This window comes from Somniosus microcephalus, chromosome 10 (assembly GCF_052327205.1).
Source record: "Somniosus microcephalus isolate GS21.2 chromosome 10, FLI_Smic_1.0, whole genome shotgun sequence".
Taxonomy (NCBI): Eukaryota; Metazoa; Chordata; class Chondrichthyes; order Squaliformes; family Somniosidae; genus Somniosus; species Somniosus microcephalus.
The window spans coordinates 4,440,122-4,453,139 of record NC_140996.1 but is presented as its reverse complement, the minus strand read 5'-3'; the positions used below and the strand labels follow the sequence as shown (position 1 = coordinate 4,453,139).

The 13,018-nt window shown below is 45.0% G+C and overlaps 1 protein-coding gene across 4 annotated transcripts in view; it reads right to left on the bottom strand.

Moving 5' to 3' along the window:
* The window catches only part of ankrd10a (ankyrin repeat domain 10a), a 92,349-nt gene that overhangs the window by 2,059 nt on the left and 77,272 nt on the right, over positions 1 to 13,018 (bottom strand). For 3 of the 4 annotated variants that reach the window (XM_085998343.1, XM_085998344.1, XM_085998345.1), the window contains one exon: positions 11,789 to 11,968. The exons of the other annotated variant lie outside the window; for it this stretch is intronic. In XM_085998343.1, coding sequence (XP_085854469.1) covers positions 11,789 to 11,968 — 180 coding nt within the window. The remainder of the gene's footprint in view (positions 1 to 11,788; positions 11,969 to 13,018) is intronic. 4 annotated transcript variants of the gene reach the window in all.

Here is a 13,018-nt window from a genome sequence, read left to right as displayed (position 1 = left end):
CTGTGGTGAGACACACACTGTCACAGTACTGGAACATGTCAAACGTTATTTTAAAAAACAGTTCCTACTCTATTACTGCCCTTCGGTGGCGGCTGTGGAGGGTTGGGGGTCGGGCTGGGATGGGGTCGGGCTGGGATGAGGGTGGGGGGCTGGTGGTTAGGGTTGGAGTAGGGGGCTGGGATGGGGGGTTTAGGGTGGGCTGGGATGGAGTGGAGGGTGGGGAGTTAGGGTTGGGCGCCGGGGTTTAGTGTTTGGAGTGGGTGGGGTTGTTGCTGCCAATTATGGCATTTCACAACTACCTGAGGAGTTAAATATTTTTTACAGTAAAATCCGACTGCTCCCTCCCCCAGTCTAAGGCTGGGAACTCTGCAATTGCAAAGAACAGAATCTAGGGTGAGAATATTCACTGGTAACCGTTGGCTATTTACACACACTCCCTAACCGTGGAACCGTGGGCTATTTACACACACTCCCTTACATACACACACACGCAGCAACAATTCACATTTATAGTGACTGAAAGCTTTATTAAAAAAGATGGGTTTTAAGAAGGTTTTTTCTTAAAAAGGTGTAGAGAAAACTGGAGTTGGAGGGACAGATGGGGAGGAGAGGGGGATCGTGGAGTGGGGGACAGGGCTGAGGTGGTTCAAGGTTCTGCCATCATTAGTCGGGGGGGGAGAGGAGATGCACAAAGGCCAGAGTCGGGGGGCTGCTGGGATCCGGAGGGGTGACAAGGCGAGAGTAGTTTGGAGAGATAGATTGCATCAGGACCAACGATGGTTTAAGATACTGGAGAATTCAATATTCACAACAGGTAAAACACAAATTCAGTAATAGTTTGGGACAGAACATGAGAATGGTAGCAATGGTCTGAAAATATTCAGTAATGAAGGACCTTTTAGTAGCAACCATAATAACGACAAATTCATCCCTTTTCTACCTATTTCCCCCTCTGCCTCGCTTCCCTCCGCCTCTATACTCGGTTACTGATTATCAACAGGTTCTAGCCAGTGGATATCGACACACAGGAATCGCGTACACAAGACTCCATCCTGCGGCATGTGGTGAATTATTTCTATGATCTTCCCATATTAACTTTAGTGAGGCCACTGCACTCGGATTTAAAACGGAGCTCTGGCTCCTGCGCTTTCCTGTACCATTGGGTGGTGTGAATATCATACTGGGTACGGAATGGACGGGAGCTAAATGTGACCGACACGGACAGACAAAAGTACCACCAGGCTGTGCCTCACCAGACAGCCACAGGGGAGACTTTACTTTTCCCACCTGTGCTAGGGATTGAAATAATTATTCATCAATCACTAGCCTGCTGAAAAAAAGTTGGGGTTTTCTTCTAGTCAGGAAGCAACTCTCCCACTCCTCTGGGCTGGGGAATTGGAGGGAAGGGAAAATGAGCTGAATTAATGGACTGTAACGTTTTAGTTAGGCATTAAAATGTCTTTATTGTCACAACACAGAGTGCAGAACAGCAACACAAGTACAAAACTATTGGAAGAGTGTAGATGAATTAATTTCACATACTCCAGGCTAAACAAACATTTTGTACTTGTAACCAAAGTCAATAACAAAGTTATATTAAATCTTTTCAAAGAAACTTAAGTTACACAATATCAATGTACAGACTAACCAGCCGCATCCAAAAACCCAAAGAACCCATTACCCCGAAGAACCCATTACCCCGAGGATCCCATTACCCCGAGGAACCCATTAGCCCGAGGATCCCATTACCCCGAGGAACCCATTACCCCGAGGATCCCATTACCCCGAGGAACCCATTACCCCGAGGATCCCATTAACCCGAGGAACCCATTACCCCGAGGATCCTATTACCCCGAGGATCCCATTACCCCGAGGATCCCAGTACCCCGAGGATCCCAGTACCCCGAGGAACCCATTACCTATACCTTGATGTTAATGTTAGTTTTGTCCAGTAGCATTGTGATCAGGAGTTTACACATCGTCTGTTTTCTCCACAGATGCTGACTGAGTCCATCATTTCCTGGTTTTATTTTAGCAGGGATAATTTGCAGCATACAAAGTATTTCTCATCAAGTTACACATGGGATTATGAAGAATATCTATGAATCTGAATAAAAATATTTACCAAATTTCCTTTCTCTGAATAGATTATATTCTCTGTAGCGAGAGATCATTGAATTAAAATAAATGCACAATCAGGTTATGATTACCTGCCCTAGTTATGATCTTTCTCATTCTTTGAAAGCAACGCCTGCCATTCCACAACGAGAGATACTGGGCTTGAGCTACCTTGACCAAGGCAGAAACCGAGAGACGTCAACACAAAGACCAACCTGCACCAGGTCAGAAGGAAAGGGGCAAAGGGCAGGAAAATAGTGAGTAGGTAAAGAGAGCTGAAACTTCAAGCAAGGAATGGGGCAGCCCATATTCTGGAAGGGAAGCTAACGTTCTTCCTCAATCACCCAGCTTTCAGTAATAAGTGAATTATAATATTTGCATGTACTGTATGTAGCAAAATAAATCAAAGGATTTACACCAAAAGTTGTACAAAATGAATCTAAAGGTGGGAAACTGAGCTAAAACCAGATCCCGCTAAAGCTCAGTTCACACTTGGGCTGAAACACTTGTCACTGTGAACTATTGAAACATCAGGAAAATAATGTTGAGTGAAACTATCCATGATATTCCAAAATACTGCCTTAAACTGTCTCGAAAGTCTTCACAAACTGACCCAGTATGAGAATGGGCTACAACTTCCCCAGGTTCAATTGCCTATTATCCAACACCGAGTCTATTATCCAACACCGAGTCTATTATCCAACACCGAGTCTATTGTCTGCAACACCGAGTCTATTGTCTGCAACACCGAGTCTATTGTCTCCAACACCGAGACTATTATCCAACACCAACTAATTGGACACCATCAGTCCCAAGTTCCTTATATAGCTCACTCAGGATCAGACAAGGGCCTTTAGTGAGACTCACTCAGCATCAGACAAGGACCTTCAGTGAGACTCACTCAGCATCGGACAAGGGCCTTCAGTGAGACTCACTCAGCATCGGACAAGGACCTTCAGTGAGACTCACTCAGCATCAGACAAGGGCCTTCAGTGAGACTCACTCAGCATCAGACAAGGGCCTTCAGTGAGACTCACTCAGCATCAGACAAGGACCTTCAGTGAGACTCACTCAGCATCGGACAAGGACCTTCAGTGAGACTCACTCAGCATCGGACAAGGTCCTTCAGTGAGACTCACTCAGCATCGGACAAGGGCCTTCAGTGAGACTCACTCAGCATCGGACAAGGACCTTCAGTGAGACTCACTCAGCATCAGACAAGGGCCTTCAGTGAGACTCACTCAGCATCAGACAAGGGCCTTCAGTGAGACTCACTCAGCATCAGACAAGGGCCTTCAGTGAGACTCACTCAGCATCGGACAAGGGCCTTCAGTGAGACTCACTCAGCATTGGACAAGGACCTTCAGTGAGACTCACTCAGCATCAGACAAGGGCCTTCAGTGAGACTCACTCAGGATCAGACAAGGACCTTCAGTGACTCACTCAGCATCGGACAAGGGCCTTCAGTGAGACTCACTCAGCATCAGACAAGGACCTTCAGTGAGACTCACTCAGCATCAGACAAGGGCCTTCAGTGAGACTCACTCAGCATCAGACAAGGACCTTCAGTGAGACTCACTCAGGATCAGACAAGGACCTTCAGTGAGACTCACTCAGGATCGGACAAGGGCCTTCAGTGAGACTCACTCAGCATCAGACAAGGGCCTTCAGTGAGACTCACTCAGCATCGGACAAGGGCCTTCAGTGAGACTCTCACTCAGCATCGGACAAGGGCCTTCAGTGAGACTCACTCAGCATTGGACAAGGACCTTCAGTGAGACTCTCACTCAGGATCAGACCAGGTCTCAGCAGTCAGGTTTGAAGGATCAGTAGAGTGAAGGTGGAGACAGCGGCCGGGGTCCTTGTCCTTTTGGGCTCCTTTCTCAGATCTTTCAAATTCAGGCAGTAAGGTTCCTTTGCCAAGAAAGGACTGTCTTGTAAAGGGTTCCCTTAGAGGACCAGGAGCGCCTTGCTGTGGCAATTTAGGAACTCGTTTTTGAAGTCTTCAAAAGTGTTTTCTAATTAGTCAAATGAAACAACAACTTGCATTTATACATTGCCTTTAACATAGTAAAATGTCCCAAAGTGCTTCACAGGAGCGTTATCAGACAAGATTTCACACCAAAGCACATAAAGAGATATTAGGACAGGTGACCAAAAGCTTGGTCAAAGAAATCCAGGTTTTAAGAAGCGTCTTAAAAGGAGGAGAGGTGGATTCTTATGCTATTTTCTAACTACACTGAATTTCAACTTGCATTTTAAATTTCTGACCTGACCTTGCAAAGTATTTCAGAATAAATTACCGTATTTATTTCTAATGAGAAATTCATGTATGATGCAGCAATACTCACTGCCCACTGATCAACAGGAAACTAGATATCCCAAGCCAGGAATGTTTATGAAGCAGTACTGCACAGGTCACAGATCTGACTATGTCTCATGCATTAATATCGGACTGCTATACAAGCATAGCTGTTTGGATTCCGAAGGTAGATAACATCTAAATGGTCCAATCTATTTCTTCCACCCTGCCTTTGGTCACCTCTCTCCACTCTGGCCCAACTCCTGCTGGGCATCCAATGTCACTTATGAAGTACCTTGGGAAAATTTTTACTATATTTGCTTATATGAGTGAAAAACAACGCTCAAAGGCGTCATGTAGCTGAAGAAATGGATCAAATGAGTCTTCTCGGTAAAGCTTCGAGAGGAACTTTCTTGCTCGTCAACAGGAAATTTCGGAAACTGTTCCCTTCTACTGAAATCCAGGAACAGGCTCAATCTGTACTAAACTAACCATTACTGGACCAGACCAGTGGCTATACTGAAGCCTACATTTGCATCAAGTGTACATTTGCATTTGGGTTTTGACAATGGGTCATGGACCTGAGACGTGAACATTTTTCCCTCGTTCCACAGATGCTGCCTGAGCGGCTGAGTATTTCCAGCATTTTCGGTTCTTATTTCACATTTGCTGCTGCAGTATTTGCCTTTCGAAACCAACACTTTGGTCACTTGCTTTTGCGACGGCTTGAAGCAGAGAGGTCTTCTGGCCGGACATGGAGAAGACTGCATGAGCCTCAGAGGACCAGATGGCCCCCTCAGGTGTTGTGATATGCAGCAAGGTTAGTGCGAGCTGTTGGGTCACACCCGAGAACCATCCCTACACCTGCGCTCGTCCTCCCTAACTTTGCGTGGAGAATTTGGGGATGCCAGCTTTCCCTGGTAGGAATTTAGAATTCAAGTCACGGTGACTGCTTTGGGTCTGGTCAATGCAGACATCACACACCTGGAAGTTGCAAAGGGAGCAGACAAATGCATCCCATCCACTTGTGTACCATCAACAAGATGCACTGCAGCAACTCGCCAAGAGCATCTTCGACAGCACCTCCCAAACCTGCCACCTCTACCACCTAGAAGGACAATGGCAGCAGACGCATGGGAACACCGTCACCTCAAAATTCCCCTCCAATCCTGACTTGGAAATATATCACCATTTCTTCATCGTCGCTGGGTCAAAATCCTGGAACTCCCTCCCTAACAGCACTGTGGGAGCACCTTCACCACACGGACTGCAGCGGTGGCTAACCACCACCTTCTCGAGGGCAATTAGGGATGGGCAATAAATGCCGGCCCTGCCAGCGACATCCACATCCCGAGAATGAATTAAAAAAACACGAGAGGACATGGATATTGATGAGGGCGATGATCCATGACCATCGATCTTAAAACCAGGTGATCTGGTCTCAACCAGAGTTGATAATGACTCAAACACAGAGGATCCACTCAAAGGCGTCAGAATGTGAAAAGGCCAGATCGCCCATTTTAATTGTTCTTGAGCATTAATGAGAAGCCAGTGGTGACTTGTAGAGCAGACCTTTGCCAAAAAACATCTTTAAAAGCAGCAAATACCAAAAACAAGTCTTCACTGATAAATGTGCTTTTCTTCAGAGCTCCTCGTATACAAACTGGGAACCCCAGCCGGCTACTCCAAGTGCTTTGTAAATCTCTCAGTGGCTGCAGCTTGCCAACCACCCATAGTATTGAATCTGTTAGCGGAGGTTGACTAAAGCAGGAAGGATGAGGAATATTTGTTGACACCACTGACAGGCAGATGCCAAGGACACGTTAGTGGAAGACAGGAAAATAAGCCTTGACCAGACTGTCCTCACTCCTTGGCAACTGCTACCCCATCAATATTTGATCTCAGGTTCCGACTCTGCATTTATCATGGATGACTTTAATCTACATATAGATTGGGTAAACAAATTAGTAACTATACTGTGGAGGAAGAATTCCTGGAGTGTTTACGGGATGGTTTCCTGGACCAATATGTCGAGGAACCAACTGGAGATCAGGCCATCTTAGACTGGGTATTATGTAATGAGAAAGGATTAATCAGTAATCTTGTTGTGCGAGGCCCCTTGGGGAGGAGCGATCATAATATGATAGACTTCTTCATTAAGATGGAGAGTGAAGTAGTTGACTCAGAGACTAGGGTCCTGAATTTAAATAAAGGAAACTACAATGGTATGAGGCGCGAGTTGACTAGGATGGATTGGGGAATGTTACTTAAAGAGTTGACGGTAGAGAGGCAATGGCAAACATTTAAAGATCGCATGGATGAACTACAGAATTTGATCATCCCTGTTTGGTATAAAAATTTTAAAAAGGTGACTCAACCGTGGCTAACAAGGGAAATTAGGGATAGCATAAGATCCAAGGAGAGGACATATAAATTGGCCAGAAAAAGCAGCAAACGTGAGGATTGGGAGCAGTTTAGGATTCAGCAAAGGAGGACAAAGGGATTAATTAAGAGGAGGAAAATAGAATATGAGAGTAAGCTTGCAGGGAACATAAAAACTGACTGTAAAAGCTTCTATAGATATGTGAAGAGAAAAAGATTGGTGAAGTCAAGCGTAGGTCCCTTGCAGTCAGAATCAAGAGAATTTATAATGGGGAACAAAGAAATGGCAGACCAATTAAATACATACTTTGGTTCTGTCTTCCCAAAGGAGGACACAAATAACCTTCCAGAGATGTCAGGGAATATAGGGTGGAACTGAATTAAATCAGTATTTGTAGGGAAATGGTGTTAGGGAAATTGACGCGATTGAAGGCCAATAAATCCCCTGGGCCTGATAATCTACATCCTAGGGTACTTAAGGAAGTGGCCCTAGAAATAGTAGATGCATTGCTGGTCATCTTCCAAAATTCTATAGACTCTGGAACAGTTCCCATGGATTGGAGGGTAGCTAATGTAACCCCACTATTTAAAAAAGGTGGTAGAGAGAAAATGGGGAATTATAGACCGGTAAGCCTGACATCGGTTGTGGGGAAAATGCTAGAGTCCATTATAAAAGATGTAATAGCAGAGCACTTGGAAAATAGTGACAGGATCGGACAAAGTCAACATGGATTTACAAAAGGTAAATCATGCTTGACTGATCTACTAGAATTTTTTGAGGATGTAACTGGTAGAAGAGATAAGGGAGAACCAGTGGATGTGGTGTATTTGGACTTTCAGAAGGCTTTCGATAAGGTCCCGCATAAGAGATTAGCATGCAAAGTTAAAGCACATAGGACTGGGGATAAGGTACTGACCTGGATAGAGAACTGGTTGGCAGACAGGAAGCAAAGAGTTGGAATAAACGGGTCTTTTTCCAAGTGGCAGGCAGTGACTAGTGGGGTACCGCAGGGATCGGTGCTAGGACCCCAGTTATTCACAATATATATTAATGATCTAGACGAGGGAACTAGATGTAGTATCTCCAAGTTTGCAGACGACACAAAGCTGGGTGGGCATGTGTGCTGTGAGGAGGGAGGATGCAGAGAAACTCCAGTATGATCTGGACAGGTTGGGTGATTGGGCAGATGCATGGCAGATGCAGTATAATGTGGATAAATGCGAGGTGTGGATAAACACTTTGGTGGCAAAAACAGGAAGGCAGATTATTATCTGAACGGCAATAGATTGGGAAAAGGGGAAGTGCAACGAGACCTGGGTGTCCTTGTGCACCAGTCGCTGAAGGTAAGCATGCAGGTGCAGCAGGCGGTTAAGAGGGCAAATGGTATGTTGGCCTTCGTAGCGAGAGGGTTTGAGTACAGGAACAAGGATGTCTTGCTGCAGTTGTACAGGGCCTTGGTGAGACCACACCTTGAGTATTGTGTGCAGTTTTGGTCACCTTATCTGAGGAAGGATGTTCTTGCCATGGAGGGAGTGCAGTGGGAGGGAGCCTACATTTCGTTGTACTGCACTTGTGCACTAACAATGACAATAAAGTTAATTATGATTATGAAGATTCACCAGACTGATACCTGGGATGGCAGGAATGACGTATGGAGAGAGATTGGGTCGATTGGGCTTGTATTCGCTAGAGTTTAGAAGAATGAGAGGGGATCTCATTGAAACTTATAAAATTCTAACAGGACTAGACAGACTAGATGCAGGAAGGATGTTCCTGATGGTTGGAGAGTCCAGAACCAGGGCTCACAGTCTAAGGATAAGGGGTAAGCCATTTAGGACAGAGATGAGGAGGAATTTCTTCACCCAGAGAGTGGTGAACCTGTGGAATTCTCTACCACAGAAGGCAGTTGAGGCCAATTCATTAAATATATTCAAGAAAGAGTTAGATATATTTCTTAAGGCTAAAGGGATCAAGGGGTATGGGGAGAAAGCAGGGACAGGGTACTGAGTTTGGATGATCAGCCATGATCGTATTAAATGGCGGAACAGGCTCGAGGGGCCGAATGGCCTACTCCTGCTCTATTTAAAGGAACTCTCTGTGCCCTAGCTCCGCACTGGAGAATGTGGGGACCGCCTCAACTCCATCCAGCACCTCAGTCTAAGCTTAGCTCAAACCGTTCAGCTAAGACTTTATCTCCTCCCATCAAAATACTGCTCCCTCCGTGAACTGGTCTGTCATCAGAAGACACGTGAACTAAACTAAACCAAGATAGTCCACTCGTTTTATACATATAGAAATGTTGAAGCAGAAGTTGCCCACTCTTGTTTAATCTAGGCCCCTCTCAGGACTGATTTTACACTGTCCCACTTCCCCAAGCTAATCCCATTCCTGCTTTCTCCCCAAGTTATTCCCATTGTCCTGCTTTGTCCCCACACTTTTCCCTTTTAGTAATTATCTGGTATATTTTTGAATGTTGTAATTGATTTAGTGCAGGTCGCCTGTGGCAAAGCAGCCCATGTTCCTAACTCTGTAAAAAGGTTTCTTCTAATCACTATCTTGATGTGCTTCCTACTCTCAACATCTTTCTTCACACCACATTTACATTTTTTTTAATCCTGCAGTAATATGACTAGAAAACAAACGGTTCCTATTTTAAAGTCACGGGTGCTTTGCCACACGTGTGATATTCCCTGGTTTTCTTCCTTCACCAAACACTTCCCTGGTCAGTTTCATGCTCCCCTCCAACTTGGATTTGAAGAACAAACCTGCCGTGTGAAGCTCAATCTGAGGGTCCAAGGCACAATCACGGCTTCTGGTTTCCCACAAATTAGAAGTCTGGGCCCTTGAATTAGTTTAAGGTTTCCAGACAGCCGCCCTTCACAATCGTGCAGGATTAGATGTTTAAACTGGTTATTACAGCAGAGCAAAAACCCAACTACATTTTTTAAACATACAAGATTCTATAAACTGTGTATTTAAAAAATTTATACATTGCATATCCGTGAGCAATTGTGGCAGTCTGTATTTACTTTCAAATTCTACAAGGTTTTGCCCTCTCTTTGGGTTTTTGTAGGGTGCACTCGTCTGGGACAGAAACCCTGCAGAACTCGAGCTGGGAAATACAACCACCTGTCTCACTATATCCTCAAAATGTTCCCAATGCTCCCTTTTCAAACTATTTAAAATCATCTTTGTGAATCCAATAATAATCTAATGGTTAAAGTTAGGGCGAGTGTCTGGAATGTCCTGGTGGGAGAGCAGCAGCATTTTGCCATATGCCAGGGAGCAAACTATTTGATGCGCTGGGTCTCAGAGCCAGACTTGGCAGGTGTGAGCAGTTGTAAATTCAGTGACAACAGCTAAACAGGAAGCTGATTCAAAGAGCTGTTCATTCAAATTCAATAAACTTCCTGCAAATTCCATCTCACGACGCGAAGGTGCGGCTTGAAAGAGCACAGAAACCTGGACACCGATTGAACTGCTCAATTACTGGCCCGTGAGATCTTGTACATTAAAACTACACAAACATAGGCTGTGTGACATTAATAACTAGATAGGCTCTTGTATCATTTCAGTGTCAAATCAATGTTCAACAGTAACTATATTTTTACACATACATAAAACACTAATAGTCACAAGATTCTTGCACCAATAATTGTACCCAGATTCGTTGAATATTCAAAGCATCACGCGCTTCACCAGGAGTATCTGGGGAGAAGCTGAGTCCGACAGACCAGGGAGGACCCAGTTACGATGCCCATTGCTGCTGAATTGCTGCGCTTGGTCAGAGTGATGGTGAAGACACTATAACTGGCCTCGGGGTCCGAGGTTAGCGAGGGGAAAACAAGCAATCAGGAGTATTCCTACTCTTGACTATCCAGCATCCCCTGCTGAAACAGCTAGTTAACGGACACTGGGGGAGAACAAAATAGGGCTTGGTCGTAATGCCTCCTGAGGTTGGATAGCTTGCTGACACTGCTGGGCTTGGGTACAAGGCTGGTCCTTTCACAGAACCATTGCCCAGCAGAGCCAGTGCCTTGGCGAGGGGAGGGCACAAAACCAGCAATAAAGACAAAAGTTAAAGTATCAAAAGTATTTATTAAAAATAACATTGGAACTAAACTAAGTGCATTTGGATATTCCATCATCTAGAAGCACGAAAGCTATCAAAAGGAAAAGAAAGACTTGCATTTCCATAACACCTTTCACGACCTCAGGAGGTCCCAAAGCACTTTACAGATAATCAAATACTTTTGAAGTGTAGTCACTGTTGTAATGTAGGAAATGCGGCAGCCAATTTGCACACAGCAAGCTCCTGGAAACAGCAATGTAATAATGACCAGATAATCTGTTTTAGTAATGTTGATTGAGGGATAAATATTGGCCAGGATTCTGGGGATAACTCCCCCTGCCCTTCTTTGAAATAGTGCCGTGGGATCTTTTATGTCCGCCTGAGAGAGCAGACATTGGTTTAACATTTCATTTGAAAGACGGCACCTCCGACCAGCATATAAGCAGCACATTACACGGGACTAAAAACGAGATACAACAGACCTCTGCTGAGATACTGTGCGCACATAAGCCATGCAGGAAGAACTTGTATTTATAGAGCACCTTATACAGCACCACCCTCAGGACAACCCAAAGCACTCCACAGCCTATTAATTATTTTTGAAGTTCAGTCATGTAGGTAAAACAGTCGAGAGTGTGCATTAGACAGACGGTCCCATGCCAGGTGGTAAATATTTGGAGAAAGTGCTGCTTCAGTTTTGAAAAACTTTGTTTAAAAACAGTCATTTATTCCGGTTTGAGCAGAGATGGATATGGATTGCGAGAGAGCATCTGCCTAGTTCATGAATCACACTTTGACAAAAAACAGACTTTGTAATTTGAAGGCTGTAAATGTCAAAAGTCATACGCATATTTATTTATACAGCGACATGGAGTCTGCATGGGAGAGACGGTGAAGACTTCAAACTCCTGACCTCTAAGAGACACAGCCTCCTGAGCTGTGGGGTCCGGGTTGATCTGATTGCTGCCGCACTCGGCCGGGAATCCTCCAGCCCCACCTGAAATGGCCAGAGGCTTGAACTCTGGGTAAATGCTTTCAAGGTTATCCTTGGTGATGCTGTCTGCTGCCATCCCGAAGCCATCAAAGCCCAGAGCTGTGAGAAGGAGGAATCTGCCGTAAGCACACATGCACATTTGCATGTTTAAGTATACGACACCAGCCTGTCATATATGGATCTACTTTAGGTCCGGCAAATTGCTCTGCTGAAATGTGATGAGAACTATAAACGCACATATTGACATATAAAATACACACTCCACGTATGTTAAAGGGCCAATTCACAAGTTTGAGATACCAGTGGAGTCTCTCCCAATAGTCACAGTGAGTGTGTCATGTCTCTCCGGGCAGTTACAGCGAGTGCGTCACGCTGAGTGCGCGTGTCTCTCCGGCAGTCACAGCGAGTGTGTCACACTGAGTGTGCCGTGTCTCTCCGGGCAGTCACAGCGAGTGTGTCACACTGAGTGTGTCGTGTCTCTCCGGGCAGTTACAGCGAGTGTGTCACACTGAGTGTGCGTGTCTCTCCGGGCAGTCACAGCGAGTGTGTCACACTGAGTGTGTCGTGTCTCTCCGGGCAGTTACAGCGAGTGTGTCACACTGAGTGTGCGTGTCTCTCCGGGCAGTCACAGCGAGTGTGTCACACTGAGTGTGCCGCCCAACAGTGTCCCATTCATTCCCAATGTGTTCCCCTATGCTAGTACTACTAACCCCTCAGTGCGCCTTTGCTTAATAATTAATATTTGAAATGTTACAACCACTGCAATGGCTCTACAATTACTTATTCACTTCTGAAAGGTGAAAAGTGTATCTAAATTTCCAGCGTCCGCAGTATTTTGTATTGTTCTAAATATGTGACGTTTTGTTTGAGCCGCGTCTATTATATACACGGCACCAACATAGGGGCAACTTTAAACGACCCAGTCTATCATATACACGGCACCAAAGTGGGGGCAACTTTAAACTACCCAGTCTATTATATATACTGCACCAACATAGGGGCAACTTTAAACTACCCAGTGTAAAATACTGCATAGGATTTAAAAGATGGAAATGATCAACTAAAAAGATAACCATAAAAATTAATCACAACAGTGCAAAAGCTGTCAAATACCCAAAAGCATTTGGAGGCTCCAATCCCCAGCACTAA